We start from the raw sequence: 26,611 nt of genomic DNA, 5'->3' as shown, positions 1-26,611 counted from the left end.
CGTAAACTTGTGTATCATGTGTGCCATTCTCATCACAGTTTTGGTTGGGTGACTTGGGTCACACTTCCTGTCTGGCAGTCTCCTGTATAACAGTGAGCTACATAGTGAAAGACTGCAAGTAACTTCCTGATTCTTTCAATGTAGATTTTTTGTAGACTAGCCATTATGCAGAAAATGAGCAGAAGCTTCTTGTTTTCCATGAGGAAGTTGACTAAATTAACCGAAACGTGGTGAAATATGACTGAGTAAAGCAGGGGTGTCAAACTCATTTTTGCTGCAGGCCACATGATAGTTATAGTGTCCCTCGGAGGGACCCAAATAAATGAACCCATATAAATGTGTGATCGTCTTAAATGAACACATATACAAATTGATGGAAAACTTGTTTTGAAATCACAAGCCAGCAAATAGATTTTTCAACTATTTTTCAATTTATTTCAAAGGAGGATATTTTAAAGGATCGCAAATGCTTGCAATATCTCATATGTAGTGTAAAAAGTGAATAGAAATCGAAATAAGCATGTCAAGTCAACACACCTGATTTGCCTTCTTGGGCCACAAAATGATGTCACAGGCCGTATCTGGCCCTTGGGCCTTGAGTTTGACACCTGTGAAGTATAGCAATAAACATAATGTTTAAATACATTTACCAGGCAATCAATAGAGAATACTTTTCAGTATAATGGCTTTCAGAGCTGGGCATTTTATAACAATTGAGCATCGGTTATTCGTTTGCAGCGTGGGTACACTTCCGTCGTCCTTCATTTGCCTTTTTTTTCTGGGGGTAGAAAAATAGTATATACTATTAGCCGGTCCGCCTCTAATTTTAAAAGGGCGTCTGTTGGCGATTCCGACTAAACTTTCAGGAAGTGGAAGTAGATGCATTTTAAGGATAATGGGCTCTTAACAGCATGGGTGTGTTATGTCAGGAAGAGTAAGTGGCTGCAACGGCCATTTTCCACCACTCAAAATACATTCACAAACCATTGACAGCACAAATCAGCCATTTTTCACCACTCAAAATACATTCACAAACCATTGACAGCACAAATCTCAGTCAAGTTGTTTATTTCATCCCTGCAAGTATACAATAGTAGTGAAATTTTGTGATTGATTGTAAAGGGAAGAAAATAATGACTCTCGAAGGGAGTCAGCGTTTGACCATCTGGTTGGACCACACTTTCTTAGAACCACCCCACTACGGGCCATTGAACCCTCAAAGGTCAAAAGTTCACCAAACCTGTGTGTTCTAGCTCAAACATGGAATACAATACAATACAATACAATACAGTATAACTTTATGTATAGTAGCGCATTTTACAACAGCTGCAGCTGTAACAAAGCACTTTACATTTAACAAAAATAGCAATAATACAAACAACAAAGACAGTGAAAGCAATAAATTAAAACACAAATTAATGATACTAAAACATATACAGTAGACAACGGAAAACAGCAGAACAGTGTCGGTCTCAAGTTGGCTCAAATGCCAAAGAATAAAAATGTGTCTTCAAATGAGTTTTAAAAATGGACAGAGAGGGGGCTTGCCTAACATTTAATGGAAGGTTATTCCACAGGGAAGGACCGGCAACAGAAAACGCTCAATCCCCTCTGAGGCTGCGCTTAGTCCTCATTACCTGGTAGCATCTGGTCCGCAGACCTGAGGCACCGGGCAGGTGCGTAGGGGTGGCGGAGCTCGGAGAGGTATGTTGGGTCAAGGCCATTTAAAGATTTGAAGACAAATAGAAGCATCTTAAAATGAACTCTAAAATTCACTGGGATCCAGTGAAGGGAGGCCAGAATTGGTGTTATGTACTCAAACTTCCGAGCTCCAGTTAGGAGGTGAACAGCAGCACTTTGGACCAACTGGAGACGCTTGAGGGAGGACAGGGCAACTCCAAAATAAAGTGCATTTCAGTAATCTAGTCGAAATGGAACGAAGGCATGGATTACTGTTTCTAAGTGCTGAGAAAGGAAGGGTTTCACCTTAGCCAGCTGCCTAAGATGAACGAAGCTGGTCTAACAATACCACTGATTTGCTAGTCCAATTTACACTCACTGTCCAATTTAAAACCCAAGTTCGAGACTATTGGGTTTAGATAAGAAGCCTGGGGGCCCAGGTCAACAGGGTGTAATAGGAGAACATACAAATGAAATTCATTAACATTAAATTTTGACTTAATTATTAATTTTTTAAAACTCTCTATATATTTCAAACAACAGTCAACATTCACGGGTTAACATTCTAACACAGCAGCCATCACCTTACTAAAAAACCTAAATTCACTATTAGTTCAATATTTTGGACCCAAGGCCCACTTTGCAATCCAATAAATGTTTGATAAAGGCTATTAAACATTTTGTTGTAGTTATTGTTGTTTAAAAAAAAAAAAAAAAATTCAGAGTTTTATTTTTTGTGCCCAATTTAGTTCCAATTTAAGACAAGTTAAAGTAACCACAACCAGGAGGCAAGTCTAAATTCTATGGGGATCCAGCCAGATTTACCTCTTCGAACCCTGGCCCCTGGTGGGCAGCTAGCACGTTTGACTGCTACGCCTCCACAGACCAAGCATAGACATAGTGTTCAAAAAGTAAAAAGGCTCATATTACAAATGAAAGGGAGGATAATCCAGTGACCATAAACTTTTCCTGCCGTGTCAGCACGGTGGCAATTAGCTAAGCAAAGGAGGGAAAATATCGGATAAATGTAATAAGAACTGCACCCTTCACTGTATTTATAGTACATTTAGTTGATTCACACAATGTCGAACAAACCATCCAAAAATACATTTCTTAAAATTCACAAAATATGGTGGCCGGTACGGAGGCGGCTTAGCATCACTTCTACTCAGGTCCTTTTCATCTGCTCTTTTCGGGTGCTCTCCCCTCTCACAGTATATCGCCTTAAATCTGGGAATCTTCGTGATCGTATTACGGGTGGCCATCGTATAGCTGCTTTTGCCATTGAATACAGTTATTTACCACCACCCCCTGCGAAAAAAAGGCAAATGATGGACGACAGAAGGGTACCCACGCTGCAGACAGATGACGAATAACGGACGCTCAACTTTCAGTAAAATGCCCAGCTCTGTTGATTTTGATGTGTAGCTATTGTTGGTAGATTAGCTTCGGGCAGTATAGACTCCCCCAGTGCTGTTCGACAAATCCTCATGAGGTGAAAATTAAAATGTTTAAATTAAAATTATTAACATTCTTTCTGTAGTAGACAGTATTTTTATTCACTACAAAAACAAAAACGCAAAAGGGCCTCAGAGTAGTGACAGAAATATTTCAAATGTGTGCAAACAAAGTGTGTGTATGCGGGCGTGTGTGTGTGTAATATACACATTTATATGTGGCTCTTGTAATAGTCTAAGAGTTTATGTTTTCCGAGTGGTCCCTGAAGTGCACACAAATATGCTGTAGGTGGTATCAGCACATCACGTGTTCTTCATTTAAACTGACTTTATTAACACAAAACAAGACAGCCCTGTCTTGTTATATTTACTTAACAGTGTTTTTAAAACTGTAGTCTACTAAGTATTCACTCTAAAAAATTGGTTCCGAACATAGAATTTACTCACCTACGGGAGGCGCCATTTTTGCTCTTGTGTTTGCAAGTCGCATTGATATGCGGTGTTGATCTGCCTCGATTAATTTTGCCCCGCCTCCTCATCAACACACATCAAGTCTGGCGGCGCTGCAAAAATGCCGACGTGCCAGGCTTATGGGTGCACAAATAACAGAGAAAATATGTCAGGGAAAAGTTTTTTCCAGATTCCAAATGCACTGAAATATCCACAAAGGCGCGATATAACGGCAAAATGGCTTCAATTTATTCGAGCCGGGGACTCTGTGGACAACTTAAAATACGGCCCTCACATTGTTGTCTGCGAAAATAATTTCGAACCCTGGTGTTTTGACTCGGAGCAGAAGCGGCAAGCTGACGGAGTCGGTTATAAACTCCACCGAAAAACACTAGTTACACACGCTGTCCCGACTTTTTTTTTACCCCCCCAACCAGGCGAAGCAGACGACCGGAGAAGTTTGTCGTTGAAGAACCTAAATAAGGTAAGTTGTGTCTTACAGACTGTGTCCTGTGTCGACCCTTTACGGCAACGTGCTTTCTTTCCCAGTGGTACTTTCGCTTTGGTTTGGCGCAAAACAAACAAAAATAGTTTCTTTCGTGACACAGTGTCCACGGTGAACATGTATCCACGATGCCGTGCAAAATAGTCTGGTGTAGCCGGGAGTCATCCGCAACCCTCGCGGTTTTTGATAAAAGATCCTATAGATGTAATGGATGACTAATGTAAAGGGTAAACGTAAATGTTTAATCTCCAAATCCAGGCATCTCAACCTATAAACGTTCACTTGTAATGAAGTTTGACAAATGTAAGTTATTTTATTTTCAGTATCACGTTCATATAGTAAAGGTTTCTTTTGTCAAAACAATTTGTAATATACGTAGAATTAGCGTCTACATTTTTGGAGAGTTCATGCATTGAAGTCCTGCTTGATACACATAGCACATCTCTAATTCTGAAAATCTCGAATCTGAATTGTTACATTTCTATTCCATTTACATTTTAGCTAACGCATGAGTTATGAAATGTGTGAAGAAGAGAGTCACCATTTCATCAATTGATGTGCCGATTGTGAAACAAATGACCGCGCAAGAGAAGTTATGAATGTATTTATGCGCTGTTGTTTGTTATTCATTTATTTTGTTTTTCAGAGTGTAACTGTAACTGGTTAAAATTTATCATAATCAGCGTGATATATATGTAATTTAGGCTTATATGTATGTACCTGAGCAGAGCTTGAATTGAACCGCTTTTGAAAAATACAGTACTTTGTCTATTAATGTTACTTTTTCAATTTCTTTCTGTTTATGTAGAACACAAGCTCAGATATCACCACTAATGAGGAACCGATAAATCAAAGGATTCTGCAGTTCAGACTGAAAGAAAGCATGTGGTATGTATCGTAATTGTGAAAAACATTTGACGGATATATCTTAATCTTTTCATTCAGGATCTGGTATAGTGTTTTAGTTATACTGTTTGTCTGTGAAAGTTATGAAGAATTTAGTTTTATTCATTCAGAACGAACAAGTTTAGATTCTGCAACATTGTGAAAATATTAACGTATGTACCTGAGCACAGCTGATTTGAACCGCTTTTGAAAAATACAGTACTTTTTCTTATTAATGTTACTTTTTTTCTTTCTCTATTTTTTTCTGTTTATGTAGAACACAAGCTCAGATATCACCAACTAACAAGGAACCCTTAAAGTCAAAGGATTCTGCAGTTCAGACTGAAGGAAAGCATGTCGTATGTACATTATATTGTGAAAAAACATCTGAAGGATATCTCTTAACCCTTTCATGCATAGTGGTCACTACAGTGGACAGCTATTTAAAAGTTGCTTTCGCCTATATTAATTAATCAAAATTTTAAAAAATATTTTAACCCATTCATGCAGTAATTATGAATTGGATGTTATTTAAAATATAAATAATATTTTTTAGATTAATTAATATCGGCTAAAGCAACTTTTAATAGCTGTCCACTGTAGTGACCACTATGCATGAAAGGGTTAATTTTTCATTCAGGATATGATAGTGTTTTAGTTGTACTGTTTGGCTGTGAAAGTTCTAAAGAATTAAGATAAGATAAGAATGTCTTATTGATCCCACAGTGGGGAAATTTTCATTGTAACAGCAGCAAAGATATAGGCCACACAGGGAAGGCGGCATAATGTAGCCATTAATGTATAACATTGACGGCAAACATTCGGGATCAAACCTATGTAAATATAAGCAGTAACATGTGTATATACACATGTATATACACACCAACATACATCTACATAAAAGTATGAGGAACACTCATTTTGGCCTGTACATAGTACAGAGGAATAAAACTCTAAGTAAGTGACAGTGCTGCAGTGCTGTAGTGAAATGTAAGGAACAGCATTGGATAAAAATAAAACTAGACTAACAGTAGTGGGGAATGTTTGAGTATTGCACGGTAATTACAGTAGTGGGAATATTGGGTATTGCACGATATGAGCTCAGGTGCAGGACTGCACAATTGCACTAATGTCCGCCAGTTTGTGGAGACTACACAATGTCTTGTTAAAGAGTCTGACAGCAGCAGGCAAGAAGGAACGGCGGAATCTCTCCTTTGCACAGCGAGGGTGTAACAGTCTGTCACTGAAGGTGCTGTGGAGTGCTGTTAGGGTGCCCTGGAGGGGGTGGTCTGGGTTGCCCAGCATTGATGACAGCTTGGCCAACATCCTCCTGTCCCCCACAGAGTCCAGGGAGCAGCCCAGGACAGAGCCCTCCTGACCAGTTTGTCCAGCCGCTTCTTGTCCCGGGCCGAGACGCCGACCTGCCCAGGTGACCCACTTCCCTGGAAGATGACCGATGGCAACCACCGAGTCATAAAAGTTCCTGAGGAGTGTCCCCTGAACCCCAAAAGGACCTCAGTCTCCTGAGTAGGGAAGAGTCTGCTCTGACTCTTCCTATAGAGGCGTCTGTGTTGTCGCACCAGTCCAGTTTATTGTTCAGATGAACACCAGGTACTTGTAAGTTGAGACTCTCTCAACATCTGTTCCCCGGATATTCACTGGTGCAGGTGAAGAGTGCTGGCGCCTACCGAAATCCACCAACCATTTCTTTGGATTTCCCCGCATTGATCAGGAGGCGGTTCTGCTGGCACCAGTCCACAAAACCCTGAGTAAGTTCTCTGTACTCCCGAATCATCTCCGCCTGTGATGAGGCCGACAACCGCAGAGTCCGTCAGAGAACTTCTGCAGGTGACAGGTAGGGTGTTGTAGTTGAAGTCCGAGGTGTAGAGGGTGAACAGGAAGGGAGCCAAGACAGTTCCCTGTGGGGCCACCCGTGCTGCAGAGGAGCACGTCAGACACACAGTCCTGTGTCCTCACATACTGTGGCCGGTTTGTGAGGTAGTCCTGGATCCATGTGGTGAGGTGGTGGGCCACCCCCGCCCGCTCCAGCTTGTCTCCCAGTAGGGTGGGCTGGATGGTGTTGAAAAGCACTGGAGAAATCAAAGAACATGATCCTCACAGTGCTCCCCGCCTTCTCCAGGTGGAGAGTGAAGTGTGGAGGAGGTAGATGATGGCATCATCCACACTGATGCCAGGCCTGATATGCGAACTGGAGTGGGTCCTTGAGGAGCTCACCAGGGGGCGCAGGTGGACAAGGACCAGTCTCTCCAGGGTCTTCATCAGGTGAGACGTCAGCGGCCACTGGTCTGAAGCTGTTGAGCTCCTTCGGGTGGGTGGTCTTGGCACCGGGACCAGGCAGGATGTTTTCCCATAGCAGGGGGACCCTGACCAGCTTCAGGCTCAGGTTGAACATGTGCTGGACAATTCCACACAGCTGGTCTGCGCAGGATTTGAGGAGCTGGGGGCTGATGCCATCTGGACCCGCTGCCTTCCCTCGCCTTCATCTTCTTCAGCTGGTTCCTCACCTGAGATGTTGTGAAGGCCAAGGCTGGGCAGGAGGGAGTGGTGGCTATCTGGTGTAGCTGGGAGCTGGAGACTGTGGAGAAAAGGGGGGAGGGGGTGACACGCCAGCAGGAGGAGTAGGTGGAGGCCTGCAGCAGGAGAGACTGAGTGGAGGCAGGCATCTGATCGAACCTATTGAAAAAGAGATTCAGCTCATTTGCCCCACTGCAGGTCCCATTGTATTAATTCAGAATGAACAAGCTTAGATTCTGCAACATTGTGGAAAAAAAAACAAAAGCAGGAAAGTGGAATACAATTGTTCCTCACCGTGCTCGCCACAGCCATCGAAGCCTCATCACTGAAATACGCTAAAGATGGATTATAGATGAAAAAAACGATTAAATCGATGGAAAAATGGGCTTCGACTATGCTTAGTCCTATTTTAAAATGTTCTCGTCTATCGTTTACTGCCTAAAATATGGTGTCCGTTATATAGATAGATGAATCGGTCCGTTACATTGGCGATATGGCGTGGGGACTGGTGAATAGTTATTTACAATGACAAAATGGGCTGGAGTTCACAAATTCATGATTCACTCATTGATTATTCATCTATCCATCCATCCTCACTAAATTTAATTTAAATCACGAACATCCAATTTGAAACGCTCATGCCACCTACTGGCCAGAAAAATTACCTCAAAGAAAATCTGACTGCGGTTCACACTCCTAACTGTGTAACTTTTTAACAGGGATTCATTTTTTGAATTAACACAAAATGACTGTGTCAATGAATTAAAATATACAACCACATTTGCATTAGGTAAACATTCCACTTGTTAATTCAGAGTATGATAAACGTGAAAAAATATTGTATTGTACATTTGATAGGAATTTGCGATTAGTCATGCATTAACTATGGAAATAGTGCTGTTAATTATGATTAAAACAAATAATTGGCTGACAGCCCTTATGTGGACATGCAGTAGGACATGGGCATTAAATTAGTTAGGTTGCAATAAAAATGGCATTAAAAAGCATTACATTAGATTTGCTGATCCTTCTAGAAACCCATTTATTGTCATTAAGTTAACTTATTCATTGATTGGAGCCAGGAACTTTTGGAAAGTATTTATAACCATGATTGACACCTCTACCCCCCTCCTTTCTTGCAGGTATCAACATCGGTGCAAACAGACCCTCCACTGGACAAGACAATATTGAGCACTGGATGTCTCGAACCTTTTGTTGATGCACAAAATTGGAAAAACTGCACGGTCATGCCAAGCCAGTTACAGGGAACCTAAGCAACTTGGGGAGGATCCTTGCAAGGTTCTGCTACCAGAGGCTGGGGACCAACAGCTAAGTTCTCCCATAAGCACGGGCAGCTGCTCCGTTTTTGCTTCTCAGAGCACGGAAGGCAAAGACCTGGGAGACATGAATGAGTCAGACTATACACCAGATTCAAGAGAAAATGACTGTTCAGATTTGGACATTGAGGAGGACGATGTAGTTGACCAGAAGAAATCTGTTGTATTTGAAACTGCTATGGACAAGTTATTTTACAAAATATCCTGCAACATCTGTGGCAGAGCTATTGATTAGGTAAAGAAAGTGTGCTAGGTAGCATGCTGACTGTACATTTAATTTGCGCTCACGGTCATTCATTTTTTTTGCAGTCTCAACCTCTGCTTGGTAAGATACCTGTTGTCAGGTGCAATACTTTTATCTGGACAAACCTATTGTCACATCTCAGAGTTTTTTCACATACTTAATTTACAATTTTTCAGTAATACTGTTTTCTACAACATACAAAAAAGTTATCTCACACCAGTTGTAGACCAGCACTGGAAGAAACAAAAAGAAAATATAATGGAGGAAATTAATACACAGGCTGTGCAGCTGGTAGGTGATGGTCGCTGTGATTCCCCAGGTTACAGTCCAAAGTATTGCACTTACACTTTCATGGATGTTGCTTCAGATAAAATTCTTGATTTTGAGCTTGTTCAAGTCAACCAAACTACAAGTTCAAATTCAATGGAAAAAATTGGATTTGAAACCACACTAGACAGGATACTTTCAAATGGCATTACAGTTACAGACATTTCAACCGATCGGCATGTAGCGGTTAGAAAATGCGCGTGTAAAATAGGAGAGGAAAGGAATAAACCACCAGTTTGATCCATACCATGTGGCCAATTGGATAAGAAAACAACTCACACAAAAATCCAAACTGAAGCGATACAGGGAATTGAGCCTGTGGACAAGGTCAACTGTCAACCATCTCTGGTGGAGTGCAAGCACTTGTAAAGGTGACCCTGAGCTGCTGCTGGAAAAATGGGAGTCTGTTTTGAGCCATATTTCTAACAAGCATTCCTAGAAAAAAAGAAAATATCTTTTTGGTTGTGAGCATGGTCCACTTTCACCAGAGGATGAGCGAACCAAGAGATATCTGAAAAGGAAAAGCCAGTCCTATAAGGCTCTGAAAGATCTGATTTTCCACAAGACACTTCAGAAAGACTTGAGTAAATTGTGTAAATTTATCCATACGGGTAAATTAGAGGTGTATCATTAACTTCTCAACAAATATTGCCCTAAACATCTTGCTTTTGATTACGCTCAGATGATGGCCAGAACGCAGCTTGCTGCTCTTGATCACAATTGCAATGTAGGTCGAAAACAGGCAGTTGTCACAACACAGCAAACTACATCAAATTATACCACATCTCTGCGCTTCAGGACCCAATGTATCAAGGCCACTAAGCAGTGGTTAGCAAGGCCAATTCTTCAAGCAAAGTCTCACAACTATCGAAGACTTTTGCTTTTTGACTTTATGGAGGCCAAGTTGGAAAATGTGACATTATCACTGTCTTACAGCATTCCTGGTTCAGTGTCAAATTCACTGATCGTAGACCCCAAACCAACAAAGGTTGGCCTTGTAAAAAAGCATCAGTCACGTTTTCGTTGACAGTAATCAAATGTTTGTTGTAAAGCTCTGTGTGGAATCCCTGTTTTTTTTTTTTTTTTTTTTTTTTTTTTTAGGGGGGGTGGGGGGCTAATTTTGTATACCTGTTCTCCCTTGAGTTTTGTTTTACCCCTGTATTTATTTTTTGTTTCATGAGATATTGATATATTCATAATGATGACAAGCTCTGCATCATTAGCTTTGTTTAGAATTGTTGCTGCAATAATAAAACAGCATTTTCTAAGGCTATTTGAATAAACGTGGACTATTTTTCACTCTTGCTGCAGTAGCTACATTAATTTTGCTTATCTCCATGGAATGATGGATGCAATAATGGTGAATGAGTGAAAGCTTTGATCTTTTACTGTGTAACAGGAAATTGGTGTGTGTTTCCAATTCTGTGATGATACATGCAGAATAATCGGCATTTCTCAGTAATAACTGAAATCTATGGTACTTCAACACCGCACTGGAATCTTCCACTCAAAAATGAGTATTGCTTATCTTGTTTTGAATGTCTATCAAGCCATTCCTCAATTTATACCTTGTTAAACTGACATATGTGGAAAATTACAGGTATGAAATTAATGTTACTTATTGGTCGTATTTTTTCAAAGCGCTTTAAAATGTCATTCATGTTGAAACCTTTCATAATTATTACCTGATGCACAGTAGTCATAAGTAGCACTGAACAATCAAATGTCAAGCAAGCGAGCAGAGCAATCACTTTATCTATATAGGTATTTACACAAAAAGTAAAGTGTTGTTTTTGCAAAGAAGGCAAAGTTTTTGCATATTTTGGGAGTGGTGGGTGGTGAGAGAGGCCGTTGGACTTGTTCACAGTTGGTAGAATGGGTCTTAGTCAAAATCCATGGCTTCTCAAAATTCCTTGAATCCAGTGTATTTCCCATTACGATCTGGGAACTGCCTTCTGATCATATTTACCACACAGGACGGAATAACTTTCCTTTTTGCACGTCCAAGACATTCACCAGCGTGAGCCCAACCCACAAAATATCGATACGCTGCCATGAGCCTGGATTGTCTGAAAAATACATGAAAAGCGAAGCATTGAAAATACCAGAACATATATTGGGGTACTAACCATATAGAATGAACAATAATACTAATGATGCACAATTCATTCTTCAATATTCAACAATGGATTATTCAGCTTTACTTACCAAGACAACCAATAATCAATCCCAAAGACAAATTTATTGTCTTTTAACAGTCCAGATATTCAATCCCAAGTAGTTATATATTTTTTATTTTTCAAATTTTAGGGTAAAGGAGGGAATGAAAATGCCTAGTACTGAATGAATTAAGAGTTTCTAAGTATTAATTAGCAATGACACGCTTAGTATTCGATTTCATTTGCTATATGGAGCGAAACTACAGTGATCGTGAATATAATTACATCAGTGGGCACCCATAGGTTACGTTTCAGTGCGCCATGGCCGTACCCCGTTGGCGATGAGGTTTCGGCGCATAATATACCGTCGACTAAAACATCTCGGCGCATGAGAGACCCTACACAAAGCCAACATAGAACTATAATAAATTATAATATTATTATTAAATGTTCTTACCGTGTTGTGAGCTGATCCGGGGCTCTTTGTGTCGATCTTTTCCACATCAGGAAATTAATGAATAATGCTTTTAGGACATCTGTGTTGAGCATTGGTCTTATTACCCATATGCAGGCATATACAAGGCACACCAGCTGTTACCAAAGTCTCTTGGAGAATGTCCCAGTCCTTACAACACACTCTTTCGACAGAGGAATCCATGACAGTGCAGTGACCACACTGTCACCAAGCTAGGCCTTCTCGCCCCGTCCCTTCCATTTCCACCGAACTGTCACTTTCTTCCTCTGACTGCTGCTGATTTTTATCGTTGGTATATACCGGTTCAAATGAGTAAGGGCGTATAGCACCTTCAAAATCCATCGCGGCCTGTTACTTGTCCGTCACAGCTAACCTGGTTTCCGGGTTTGGGTTGGACACGTGACGTTACGCACGAAGCAGAAGCAACGTGAAAAGCACTTGTGACGTATATATCAATCGACAAGGATGGTGCTTTCCAACATGGCACCCCCCTGAGGTTGATGAATTATTATGTATAACTCTTATTCCAGAAATTTAATTTTGATAAGAATACCAGGTGGCGGCACGGTGGTCGACTGGTTAGCACGTCCGCCTCACAGTTCAGAGGTCGTGGGTTCGATCCCGGCTCCGGCCTCCCTGTGTGGAGTTTGCATGTTCTCCCCGTGCCTGCGTGGGTTTCCTCCGGGTACTCCGGTTTCCTCCCACATTCCAAAAACATGCATGGTAAGTTGATTGGACTGTCTAAATTGCCCCTAGGTGTGATTGTGAGTGCGAATGTCTGTCTCTGTGTGCCCTGCGATTGGCTGGCAACCAATTCAGGGTGTCCCCTGCCTACTGCCCAAAGACAGCTGGGATAGGCTCCAGCACGCCCCGCGACCCTTGTGAGGATAAGCGGTATGGAGAATGAATGAATGAATGAAGAATACCAGGTTTGTACTGTTTCTTACACATAGAGTGTAATCTTAAAAAATAATCATTAACATTGACTTCCACTTTAAAGCTGCCCTCTTCTTGCCCTATAAATGCTTCTTTATACTGACGCGGGCGACACGCGTCCGCTCTGCTCCACACTGCACTTCTGAGTGGAATTATGCATGGTCTATCATTCTGCGCATGCGTTAAATGCGTCAAATATTTTGACGCGATCAATTACAAAATTTAACTAGAGCTGCAAGCAGCTATAAAGGGCCCTCGCAGCCCTGGCTGGGGCACTGGGGTACCGGCACGTTGGGATGCTCGCACATCAGAATTGAATAATCGAATTTATCACGTAGATCAAGTTACAGCTGCTTTTGTATAGTCAAGGTGACGCCATACTTTAAAGTAAATTTTAAAAAATCCTGTTAAGTTTAGCATATGGCACCAAGAGGCTTTTTTTGTAGGTATCTTCCTGTTTCATATACTACCAAATTTTCGTAGATGTAAGTCAAACATTCCACCGGGGCCACTTTTTTAAGACTTTCTAGGTGGCGGTAGTGAGCCATCTTTTAAGTATTGCACAATTGAATAATTAATTATTGATGAATTTAGCAGTCCTTCTATGTGTGCAAAGTTTCACGAGTTTTTGTGCATGTTTACATTCTCAAAATCAACATTGTTGTATTGGCAAACTGGGCGTTACCATGGCAACAGCTTTTGGCGAAACATCTCAAACTTCCCATTTTAACATGAAGGCCTAAACACTCTTCTGAGCAAATATGAGGGAGATCGGGCTAACCTGCCATGAGAAAAACATCAAAGAATAAAACATGTAATTAATTTAGCCAGTAGGTGGCGCTCCAACTACGATAAGTTAGTTTGTCTTCAGGTGTGGACTCTCATCAAATGTGTGAATTTTTGACAAGATATTATCATTTGGATGACATGGCTTAAAAAAAAAATATATATATATATATAAGATTTCATCAGGCCTGATGTGTGCAATGTTTCATGAGATTTGGTGCATGTTTAGATTGTCAAAATCGGCGTAGCTTTATTGGCGAACAGCCCGTTGCCATGGCGACAGCTTTTAACGAAAAATCACAAATATCGTATTTTAACATCAGGAAGGTCTACAGTCTTGCGAGCAATTCTGAGGTCAACGTGGTTAACCTACGAGGAGAAAAATATCAAAGAATAAAGCATGTACTTCCTTTAGCCAGTAGGTGGCGCTACCACTACGATGAAAAAAAGATTCGGAGATGTCTTCAGGCTTTGACTTTTATCAAATGTTAGTAGGTTTTTAGAAGAAATTATCATATGGGTCAAGTTCCAGCAACTATTGTAATCAGAGCAAATTCATAATTTAAACTAAATTCAAAAAGGGCCGACTTCCTGTTTGTTTAGCATATGGCTCCAAGAGACTTTTTTGTAGGCCTTGCACGGTTACATATCTCGAAGAAACGTACAACCGTGGCTGAATTTTTAAAAATTTCTAGGGGGTGCTAGCGAGCCATTTTTTACAAATTACACACAAAAAAAAAAAAATGTTGGTGATTTCGACAGGCCTGATTTATGTACAAAGTTTCGTGAGATTTCGAGCATATTCAAACCCTCAAAATGAGCATGATTTTTTTGGCGAACTGCGTGTTGCTATGGCAACAGCTTTTCACGAAAAATCACAAATTTCATATTTTAATATTAGGAAGTCCTAAACACTCTTCCGAGCAAAGATGAGGTGGACCCGGTTAACCTGCTAGGATAAAAACATCAAAGAAAAAAACATGTATTTCCTTCAGCCACTAGGTGGCGCTACCACTACGATGAAAAATAAGATCGTAGATACCTTCAGCCCCTGGCTATCATCAAATATGAAAAATTTCGAGAAGTTTGGATGATCTGAGTCAAGTTAAAACAGCATTTATTGTCACGTACAAACAGACTTTGCGGCACCATCAAGGCCACACCCTTCGTTGAAAATTCACAATATTCAGCATAGAGCAAGACCAACGTCTTGAGGCTTTTCTGACACATTTTCATTCAGATTCGTTCAATGGGCTCCGTGCAGTAAATACAAATGTAGAAAATGACGGTTTTTGTCACCACTAGGTGGCGCTATATGTATAATAGAATATTAACATATAGATGTCATCAGGTCGCGACTCTTTACGTACAGGTGAAGTTTGGGATTTTAGGGAGCATGTGCAGGGGAGTTATTAAGGTTTTTCTCCTGTATGGCAAAGGAAAAAATTTACACCAAATTTGATGCCCCGCCCCTTTTAAATAGTTTATCGAAAACTCCCAAAATTTTTCCCAGTTGTTGCCCCAGGTCTTAAGTTGAATCCTCCGGGACATGGATGCAAAAGTATGCACCCTGTAAATGTCCAAAAATGATCCAAAATTGGACATTCAAAAATTCATAGCTCACGTCCTGTAAACTTTAGACTGTGGCTGTAATGGACTTTTTTGTACGTCTAGGGGGGCTACACGTGCCTGCCAATTTTCGTAGGCCTAGGTCAAACGGGCTGGAATTCTATTTATTTTTCCTCCTCTAGGTGGCGATATAGAGCCATTTTGTTTGCTTTGTTTACGGCGACTTTAAGATATCAAATTTTTCGCCAGGCCCGATGAGACTGCAAAGTTTGGTGAGTTTTCGTGCATGTTTAGGGGTTCAAAAATGCAATCATTTGCTCAGAAAAATTAACAAATAATAATTTCTACAAAAATAATAGGGACCTCGCAACGGTCGCTGCTTTGGCCCTAATAACCGTCCTATAACGCGGTAATTTTGACAGCCCTAATATAATATTATATATATATATATATATATATATATATATATATATATATATCATGTATATAATATGTATAATTTTCATATATATATGTATGTGTATATGTATTTATGTATATGTGTATATATGTATATGTGTATGTATATATATATATATATATATATATATATATATATATATATATACATATGAATAGATATATATCTATATATATATGTATATACATGTATATATATGTATATACATGTGTATATATGTATATATATATATATACATGTATTTATATATATATGTATATATGTATTTATATATATATGTATATATATGTACATATATGTGTATATGTATGTATATACATATATGTATATATATGTATATATATTCAAATACTTTTTTTGTATTATTATTTAGTATTATTTTTCACAAGAGCTTTATTTTTTAGAAGTTCAAGACATTACAATAATGCAGCTGTTACTGAAAACATGCTACTGAACACCAATTGATTGGCTAACCTTGTCTTGCTTTAGAAAGAAACGATATATATGACAATCACAATGCTGCATATTAAGGGCAAGCAAGGAAAGTCTATCCAATCCAAGCAGTCTATGTAACCACATGATGTATCCGTATGTACACTATTTATGTTTATGCTGCAGTTGCATATGCTATAAGCTAAATATTAGCTGGATATGTGCATTTGTATGTTGAACTTGTATTTAGCCGATTCTGACTTTAGGGTCATAAGATGCATCGCGTCAGTTCCATGGCTAGGCGTCACCCGAATGAGCCAGTCGGGCCGGCCCGGGCAGTATCACCGACCCCGCAAAGGGCGACTGCTGCTACCGCGGCGGCTGCTGGGGAGTGTATATATATATATATATATATATATATATATATATATGCGGTAGCAGCAGTCGCCCTTCGCAGGGTACATATACATATATAATGTGTGTATATATATATATATACACACATTATATATGTATATGTACCCTGCGAAGGGCGACTGCTGCTACCGTGGCAGCTGCTGAGGAGTGTGTGTGTGTGTGTGTGTGTGTATATATATATATATATATATATATATATATATATATATATATATATATATATATATATATATATATATATATATATATATACTTTGTTTTTACAATTACTGTAATTTAATGTACTAAAGTACACTGTAAATAAGTTACAAGTTCAAGTCCTTTTATTTAGCTTGGTTTTTAAGTGTTTGGCTGCAGCCTAAGAGTCCACAATTGTATGGGTGCTTCTTAGAATGTATTGTCCAACCGGATGCTCAAACGCTCATGGACTTCAGTCAATCTGTTCTTCCTTTTACAATCAATCACCAGATTTCACTGTTTACTGTAGAGATAAAATAAACAACTTGACTAAGATTTGTGCTCATGTGTGTGAATGTATTTTGTGTGGTAAAAAATAGCACTACAAGTTTTTCTTTGTGACATGCCAAGACACCCATGTAATTAAGAGCCCTTTATACCCTTAAAATGCATCCGTTTCAAAAACATGAAAAAACAATTATTTTAGGTCCTTATCGTATACTATAGTATACTTCCACCAGAAAGACTTTTGTACGTTAAACCATTCAATAGGTTCCATGCAAAATACGATCTTAACATTTTCCAAAAACCTTTTTTTTTAATTCTACGACGACCGAGTGAGCTATGCGTCAAGCATGGGTCCTTTTTACTGGTAATGCGCGTTCAGTAAAATAGGTCGATACATTATTTCACGCTAGTTGCACACACTCTTCTTTAGTGTACTCTTGCATGCGAGTCAGCAGCATTTGAGAGGCACACAGTTCAGCTAGAGGCATTACTATACTGCGAAGCGAACGCTGATCATTTCTTGGCGTCTACTCTAGTGTAACGCTAAGTCAATGACAGATATTGTCCACCATTCAGTTAATTTACAACATTCAATTGGTAATTTGTACCATTTTTTTCAACTGAATATCTTTGTAGGGAGATAGTGAAGCTGTTCAAATGTAAAAATTGTTAATTCTTTTTTATTTTATTTATTTTTTCTTGATGGATCAGTGCTTGTTGCCCAGTTTGTTGTGAACCAAGAGCTGAGTGAACTATCTTTATTTATTCAGAGCTCATTACAGGAAGGTTTGAATCAAAGCATATATCATTCCGCCCTGGTTTTGAATAATTTAATTTTTGGGCTTTGATGTATACAATTTATTTGTTTGGACAGTAACTCATTTGATAATATTTTTGTCAGGACATGAATCATCATTTGCCCTTTGTCCTACTGTCCACACTCCTGTCAGTGGCTCCAAATGGTAAGTTAAAACCTCTTATTTTCCAAAAATCCTAAGATTTATTGCAGTTCCATTATTGCTATTAATCTTGATTATTCCCACTGGCGTAGCTGATGTCAGACCAGAGCTGGGCCTTCGGTCTATGTGACGGATCAGTCCGTCTCTATTCGTCAATGACGGACGCCCGTTTTGCTGACGAATGACGGGAAAAAATTTGAAATAGACGGACTAAGCATAGTCGGAAGCCCATGTATTTAATCCGTCTTTCGTCTGTAGTCCGTCTTTAGTCTATTTTTCGTGGCGAAACTTCGATGTCCGCGACAAGAAATAATCGTGAGTTGATGTTGCGTAGGGGACATATTTGAATGGGGGACTAGGCTGTGAACAAGCTTCCCATGTACTCACGCTGCAGAAGGATGAGGAATAACAGATGGTCAATTTTTAGTAAAATGCCCAGCTCTGCGTCAGATTGGTTCCCAAATTTGAACTGATCCATGTGTCTATTGAATGTCATTGGCTTTTTCTGGGGGAAAAAAGCAAGTTAGAGGACATTGCAATTGCAAAGAAGCCTATAAGACAGAAAACACCAGAAAAGGAGCTGTACGGTGCAGAATAATGGAAGACAAAAAAAAGAAAAAAAGTTAAGTGAGGATGCGGCCAAATAGGGAACGATTTGCGAAAAAATTGTATTGCAATTTTTCTGACTGATATTGTGATTTCGATTTAATTTGCGATTTTCTTGAAATCAAGCTTCAATGCAATAGTCACAATGTACAGTAACATTTACAAATATGACACAAAATGCCATCATACCAATAAAAACAAAAGCTATTACTCTAATAATGCAAGGACACTAAAGAGATTTTGTGAGGGAGGCAGTCCTTTTTCAAGTTTTTAAAAATGGTTCAAGTAGTACTATACTACTACAACTATAAATATGCATTTGTGCAATTGTGTGTATAAAAATAATTTTTTAACCCCAAAATGTTTTACATTTTGTGCTAATGTACATGTTCCTTGTACATAAGTCAATATTTTTCCCATAGTTTTGCTAGAGACTTAACTGCTTCAAACAGAGACTTAGCGGTATGGCTTGAAATACATATCATGGTATTATTTTAATCTTTTACTCAACAGTAATGTTGAGTGTAAAAATCACAAAGAGAATATTTGCGATTGGGTTATTTATGCCGTTGGCGAGTTCCGGCCGGTGTAAGAGCATGTGCTAAATTTCTAATGTAGCCCTTGCCTTGTTTTGGCCGCAGCAGGTAAACAAGCACTGTCGGCCTCATAAAATCCAAAACAAGACAAGATTTTTGTTGAGCATAAATGGTTTAGATTATGGATGGATGAATGGAATCACTCTTTCGCGTGCTTGTTTGAAGACAACAATATGACAACCACCCTCAGAGGAGATCATGTTTGAAAACAGGCAATTTTTTTGACTGAGCTTTACTTTGAAGGGGGAATTGCAAACTTCCTGTTGAATTTAGCTGGGAATTATCAATGTGACCTACATTTAGCGCTAGAGCACAATTTTGACTTATGCCCGTTTCATTTTTTTTAATAGTATCGCAATTTCACCCGTTCCTGATGTGCGTGCAAAATTTGGTGAGTTTTGAAGCATATTAAGGGGGTCAAAGTACAGCTGAAAGAGGCAGCGATACAATAAGTTCCAGGCTAAATCAAATTGTGGCAGAAATACAAAGTTCTGAACTCATTTATTTTGTATTTTTTCAATAGCCCTTTTCCTGTCATGCTGCTGCACTTTTATGTTAACATTTTTTTTACACAATTTATTCTTGGATTTCTATGCATGGTTGTGCAATGGCACCTTGAGTTGTTCATTGGAGCCAAGTTTTATATTGTGTATTGTATTGGGAAAATTTTGATCTGCCCGTCATTGGAGTGTAATGACACCTTAAGTTATTTTTTTATAATTTTATTTGTGTATTTATTTTTATCGGGATTGTGTTGGGAAAATTGGGAAAAATGGCTGTCCATCCGGGACGGAGGGACAGACCGTTCCACCTCTGGCTGTCGGCCATGTAAAGCAAAAATGTTCCACTTTGCGGGCAATGATTTTCAACGAGGAGCTGAGGTGCAGCCAGCACTTCAATGCTTTGAGGCCATCTTCACACGCAGTTTGCATGCCACTTAAAGGCATTTCACACATGTCTGTAGACTGGCGGCTATGCTTATGTATGCTTGTCTTTAAGACAGAGTTGGTGACCTACGTGTGCTTTTTTAAAAATGTTTATAAATACCGATGTTAAAAAAAAAAATGGTACCGAGCTGCTACGGTACGGTACTGGTAATGGTATCCCGTGGTCTATTCCTGGCTTATTTATTCCTTACTTTTTTGTTGTTTTTAGTCCCTCTGAGGAAAAATTTCTTCAGTAAATCGGCCTTTTCAGTGAGAGCTGTTCATTTTTGGAACACCATTCCTCCCCATATACTGTACATAATTGTTGACACTTTTATGCATTTTAAGAATATGTTAAAATCATGGTTAATTGAGAATCAAATTTGCACACTTAATTACTTCCTGCCTTCTGCTATTGTATTGCTTCTTGTTTTGATCTAGTAATGTGTATGTTATGTAATGTGTTTTTCTGTGTACTTTGTGTTTTTATATTAACTGATGATGTAATTTTGTTTTCATTTGACACCTATCTTTTTAGCTAAAACTGGCACATTTACAACACAACACGTCAATTGGTACTTGACCCGGTTAGGGATGATTACAGGGGTGGACAAAAACTCACTTCCGTCCTTGCTTAGTCCATCTTTTTTAAAAACTTCTCATCCTCCGTCCTCCAAACGATTTAATGAACGACATTTTACACCATTAATGTACTGATCTCCTTTGTCAACCAAAAGCAACATACAGTACCTTTGCTGTCACGAGACGAAGATGGTTGTGTTGAAACAGTATGTCCAATGGGGACAGTACAAATCAGTGTGTGGAGTCCCCCAGGGATCTGTATTGGGCCCAAAGCTTTGCCTTTTGTATTACAACGACCTATACTTGGTGTCTGAAAAACTTAAAAGTCATTAGAGAACCGAGACGGTCTACAAGCTCATTTTATGTATTTTTTTTTATCAGGAAAATGATATTAGCTGGCATTTTAACTTTTATCAATTTGATCTGGAGAAATAAGTACACAACTAACGTGTTCAGGAACGCCTACCATTAATGAGCAATTTGACCTCACCCCCTCCCCTCCCCTTGTGTCACATCACGACGGGCAGCGATTACATTTTGTCATTCAAAGTTGTTGGAAATAACATCGCTAATATTGTCAAAATAACGGATCAATCAAAATGACCCCTTATGATGAGTAAAATTAACGGACCACGTTTTCCCTCGCCCGGACGCGGGTCACCGGGGCCCCCTTCTGGAGCCAGGCCTGGAGGTGGGGCTCGATGGCGAGCGCCTGGTGGCCGGGCCTGCACCCATGGGGCCCGGCCGGGCTCAGCCCGAAAAGGACACGTGGGTCCCCCTTCCCATGGGCTCACCACTGGTGGGAGGGGCCAAAGGGGTCGGGTGCCGTGTGAGCTGGGCGGCGGCGGAAGACGGGGACCTTGGCGGCGAAAACTAGCTCTTGGGACATGGAATGTCACCTCTCTGGCAGGGAAGGAGCCTGAGCTGGTGTGTGAGGCTGAGAGGTTCCGATTAGATATAGTCGGGCTCACCTCCACGCACAGCTTGGGTTCTGGTCCCAGTCCTCTCGAGAGGGGTTGGACACTCTTCCACTCTGGAGTTGCCCAGGGTGAGAGGCGCCGAGCAGGTGTGGGCATACTTATTGCCCCTAGGCTTGGCGCCTGTACATTGGGGTTTACCCCGGTGAACGAGAGGGTAGCCTCCCTCCGCCTGAGGGTGGGGGGACGGGTCCTGACTGTTGTTTGTGCTTATGCACCAAACGGCAGCGCAGAGTACCCACCCTTTTTGGGGTCCTTGGAGGGTGTGCTGGAGGGCGCTCCACCTGGGGACTCCATCGTTCTGCTGGGGGACTTCAATGCTCACGTGGGCAATGACAGTGAGACCTGGAGAGGTGTGATTGGGAGGAACGGCCCCCCCGATCTGAACCCGAGCGGTGTTCGGTTACTGGACTTCTGTGCTCATCACGGATTGTCCATAACGAACACCATGTTCAAGCATAAGGGTGTCCATATGTGCACTTGGCACCAGGATACCCTAGGCCGCAGTTCGATGATCGACTTTGTAGTCATATCATCGGACTTGCGGCCGCATGTTTTGGAAACTCGGGTGAAGAGAGGGGCGGAGCTGTCAACTGATCACCATCTGGTGGTGAGTTGGCTCCGATGGTGGGGAAGATGCCGGTCCGACCTGGCAGACCCAAACGTATTGTGAGGGTTTGCTGGGAACGTCTGGCAGAATCCCCTGTCAGAAGGAGTTTCAACTCCCACCTCCGGCAGAACTTTTCCCACGTCCCGGGGGAGGCGGGGGACATCGAGTCCGAGTGGACCATGTTTCGTGCCTCCATTGTTGAGGCGGCCGATCGGAGCTGTGGCCGCAAGGTGGTCGGTGCCTGTCGTGGCGGCAATCCCCGAACCCGCTGGTGGACACCAGCGGTAAGGGATGCTGTCCATCTGAAGAAGGAGTCCTATCGGGCCTTTTTGGCCTGCGGGACCCCGGAGGCAGCTGACGGGTACCGGCTGGCCAAGCGGAATGCAGCTCTGGCGGTTGCTGAGGCAAAAACCCGGATGTGGGAGGAGTTCGGGGAGGCCATGGAAAATGACTTCCGGACGGCTTCGAGGAAATTCTGGTCCACCATCCGGCGTCTCAGGAGGGGGAAGCAGTGCACCATTAACACTGTTTATAGTGGAGATGGGGTGCTGCTGACCTCAACTCGGGACGTTGTGGGTCGGTGGGGAGAGTACTTCGAAGACCTCCTCAATTCCACTGACACGCCTTCCACTGAGGAAGCAGAGCCTGGAGACTCTGAGGTGGGCTCTCCTATCTCTGGGGTTGAAGTAACCGAGGTAGTCAAAAAGCTCCTCGGTGGCAAAGCCCCGGGGGTGGATGAGATCCGCCCGGAGTTCATAAAGGCTCTGGATGTTGAGGGGCTGTCATGGTTGACACGTCTCTTCAACATCGCGTGGACATCGGGGACAGTGCCTCTGGATTGGCAGACCGGGGTGGTGGTCCCCCTTTTTCAGAAGGGGGACCGGGTGGTGTGCTCCAATTACAGAGGGATCACACTCCTCAGCCTCCCCGGCAAGGTCTATTCAGGGGTGCTGGAGAGGAGGGTCCGTCGGAAGGTCGAATCCCGGATTCAGGAGGAGCAATGTGGTTTTCGTCCTGGCCGTGGAACAGTGGACCAGCTCTACACCCTCAGCAGGGTCCTCGAGGGTGCGTGGGAGTTTGCCCAACCGGTCTACATGTGTTTTGTGGACTTGGAGAAGGCGTTCGACCGTGTCCCTCGGGGAGTTCTGTGGGGGGTGCTTCGGGAGTACGGGGTACCGAGCCCCCTGATAAGGGCTGTCCGGTCCCTGTACCACCGATGCCAGAGTTTGGTCCGAATTGCCGGCAGTAAGTCGGATTCGTTTCCTGTGGGGGTTGGACTCCGCCAAGGCTGCCCTTTGTCACCGATTCTGTTCAAAACCTTTATGGACAGAATTTCTAGGCGCAGCCGAGGTGTCGAGGGGGTCCGGTTTGGTGGCCTCAGTATTGCATCTCTGCTTTTTGCAGATGATGTGGTACTGTTGGCTTCTTCAAGCCGCGATCTCCAACTCTCGCTGGAGCGGTTCGCAGCCGAGTGTGAAACGGTCGGAATGAAGATCAGCACCTCCAAATCTGAGACCATGGTCCTCAGTCGGAAAAGGGTGGCGTGCCCTCTCCGGGTCGGGGATGGGATTCTGCCCCAAGTGGAGGAGTTCAAGTATCTTGGGGTCTTGTTCACGAGTGAGGGTAAGATGGAACGGGAGATCGACAGGCGGATCGGTGCAGCGTCTGCTGTGATGCGGACCCTGTATCGGTCTGTCGTGGTGAAGAAGGAGCTTAGCCGAAAGGCGAAGCTCTCAATTTACCGGTCGATCTACGTTCCTACTCTCACCTATGGTCATGAGCTGTGGGTCATGACCGAAAGAACGAGATCTCGGATACAAGCGGCCGAAATGGGTTTCCTTCGCAGGGTGTCCGGGCTCTCCCTTAGAGATAGGGTGAGAAGTTCGGCCATCCGGGAGGGACTCAGAGTTGAGCCGCTGCTCCTCCGCGTCGAGAGGAGCCAGTTGAGGTAGCTCGGGCATCTGATCAGGATGTCTCCTGGACGCCTCCCTGGTGAGGTGTTCCGGGCATGTCCCACCGGCAGGAAACAACGAGGACGACCCAGAACACGCTGGAGAGACTATGTCTCCCGGCTTGCCTGGGAACGCCTTGGGATCCTTCCGGAAGAGCTGGAGGATGTTGCTGGGGAGAGGGAAGTCTGGGCTTCCCTGCTGAAGCTGCTGCCTCCGCGACCCGACTTCGGATAAGCGGGAGATAATGGATGGATGGATGGACGGATCAATCGGCCCCAATACATGTGGACATCTCTACTTAGGCCCACTTCAACCTCTGAAAACATCACAAAACGATTAGCCTTTCCATGTCTGACCAAAAAGAGCAAGAAATGAGCAGCCTACATGCAGCTGAGGCGCACTTATCACATACGTTGTTTCATGTCATAAGTCACTAAGATACTCAAACACATTGCGTTCCGAGAAGCTTTTTCGTTAGCTGAATTGCTCATAGGTTGTTATAGATTACATTTAAAGTGTTAGCTTGACTTACTTTTTCTCAGAGGTCCACCCCTGGGTGTGGTGTGCTCTTAAGTCCAACTTTAACATTTCGACAAGCCGACCTCTGAGGCTTGTATTTAACTGAAATTCACGCATACAGGCCGGCCAACTCACACAGCGCCACTGTACCTCTGGCTGGACAGAATTAAAGCGTTCGCCGCAATGAGATCTCATCTGTAGAAAACACAGTGCTCCTGGCTGGCTGACCAGCCATGGCAAACATGGCTGAAGGAAGACAAGGAGCATCTTGGCTGCCTACATGGCTTTTAGCGAAGTATTGATCCCAGGACAAGAGTATCGATTTGATCCAAGTACTTGCTTAGTATCGATAATATCGATATTTGGATCGATCCGCCCACCCCTAGCAATAAGTCTTTCTATGTGCGAGTGGCTGATTCTGCCTGGGAGAGTTGTGCATGAATCTGAAGTGAGTACCCGTTATCCAATACAGTAATTTGTTTGCGTGTACACTCGTTATGTGATCTTAAGTTTATGCCGTGTTTTCCCGAATGGTTGTTTAATTTGTTTGCTATTAGGACCGACGCACAAGCGTGCTAATTTTTTCTGGATGCTGCTCCACTTTGTTTTCGTTGTAGCCGCTCTGCTACGTGGTCCTTGTTACTTATGTACGTTTATGTATCGTTCCTAATTTTCAGAAAACCACTAACCTTTTCTGGACACACGTTATATGTGCTGTATGTGGTGAAGAGGATTAAACTTGCTAATGAATATACATCTGCCTGCTTGTCTTTAAACGGACACCTGCGGCGTTTCTGAGCTCTATATCGGAGTGTGCAGTTACGGGAGAGGGCTCTCTTAGCCAACCGTATTTTTTACTATTGTTTATCGCAGGCAAAAGACGGAGGGGTGATTGTTGTTCTGCTGATTATGTTTTCTTAAAAAAAAAAAAAAAAAATCCACAGACCCATTCAATTGTTTTGAGTTTGAAAAGGGGTTATTATTGTCCACTTTCTTCACTCTTTAAAATCATTTTTATTTTGGCATCTTTTCAACATGCCAAAAGTAAATTAGCCAGCTAATGATGTTTAAAGGGACGGTGGCCAAGTTTTCACTAACACGTTCATTTTATATATTTTTTGATCAGGAAAATGAAAAGAGTTGCCGTCTTTTATTTTATCCATTCATTTTGGAGAAATTAGGAAATAAGTAACTCCATGAATAACGCCCCTTGATAATGAGCACAATGGCCGCGCCCCCTATCGTTCTATCCTTGTTCGGCCAGAGTCACGCAAGGAACCGATTCCGAACCCTCCATTGGAAATCATTGTACTTTTATTGCTTATAATATCCAAAAACGGTGATCAATTGGCACCAAAATTTATGTGGACATCTCTACTAATGCCCACTTCAACATATCAAAAGGATTAACCTCTCCGTGGCTGATTTATATGAGAATGAGGAAATGTGGAAGTCAGCAGAGCTACATAGATTTAGGCTGGGACATCACAGGACGAGCGAGGCATAAAACAGCAGTCAGGATATTTGCAGGATATTTACAGAGACTGAAGAGGGAATGAGTAGACTTGCACATTTCAATGACTTACAACGCGCCGTCCAATTTGGAAGGTAACAGCCGAAATGGCACGTTCCAATGCGGCCACACTCGGCTGTGCAGTCAGCCTCGCTGGAACTTTTTGTTCGCTGTTCAATGAGAGCTTTCGTCACTCTCACGCCGCTTCACTCAGGCAGAAGGTGGCAGCTGCAAGCAAGCAAGCAGGGACAC

General features: G+C 42.0%; 1 protein-coding gene, 1 long non-coding RNA gene and 2 pseudogenes across 11 annotated transcripts in view; 2 read left to right on the top strand and 2 right to left on the bottom strand.

The window, feature by feature from the left end:
- Window positions 1-4,353, bottom strand: part of LOC147136031 (uncharacterized) — a 42,494-nt pseudogene extending 38,141 nt beyond the window's left edge. The window contains exons 1-2 of the transcript XR_015089459.1: window positions 3,585-4,353; window positions 538-608 (exon numbers count right to left, since the gene is read on the bottom strand). The product of XR_015089459.1 is annotated as an uncharacterized LOC147136031 (transcript). The remainder of the gene's footprint in view (window positions 1-537; window positions 609-3,584) is intronic.
- Window positions 1-26,611, top strand: part of itgb2 (integrin, beta 2) — a 141,267-nt gene that overhangs the window by 2,489 nt on the left and 112,167 nt on the right. For all 8 annotated transcript variants that reach the window (XR_015089454.1, XR_015089451.1, XR_015089453.1 and 5 more), the window contains exon 2: window positions 18,021-18,081. Coding sequence is in view for 4 of the 8 variants with exons in the window: in XM_086050719.1 (XP_085906845.1) it covers window positions 18,021-18,081 (61 nt within the window). In the remaining 4 variants the exon portion in view is untranslated. The remainder of the gene's footprint in view (window positions 1-18,020; window positions 18,082-26,611) is intronic.
- LOC147136030 (uncharacterized) lies at window positions 474-10,485 on the top strand (annotated as a pseudogene). Its single transcript, XR_015089460.1, has 4 exons — window positions 474-4,071; window positions 4,901-4,980; window positions 5,255-5,336; window positions 8,655-10,485. The product of XR_015089460.1 is annotated as an uncharacterized LOC147136030 (transcript).
- On the bottom strand, window positions 11,158-12,604 carry LOC147136029 (uncharacterized). The gene is made up of 2 exons (XR_015089603.1): window positions 12,037-12,604; window positions 11,158-11,489 (listed from the first exon to the last, which is right to left on the bottom strand). It is a non-coding gene; the product is annotated as an uncharacterized LOC147136029 (long non-coding RNA).

This window comes from Filicampus tigris, chromosome 14 (genome assembly GCF_054856515.1).
Source record: "Filicampus tigris isolate MCC_2025a chromosome 14, RoL_Ftig_1.0, whole genome shotgun sequence".
NCBI lineage: Eukaryota > Metazoa > Chordata > Actinopteri > Syngnathiformes > Syngnathidae > Filicampus > Filicampus tigris.
The sequence above is the reverse complement of the archived record's forward strand: the minus strand, read 5'-3'. Positions and strand labels throughout refer to the sequence as shown.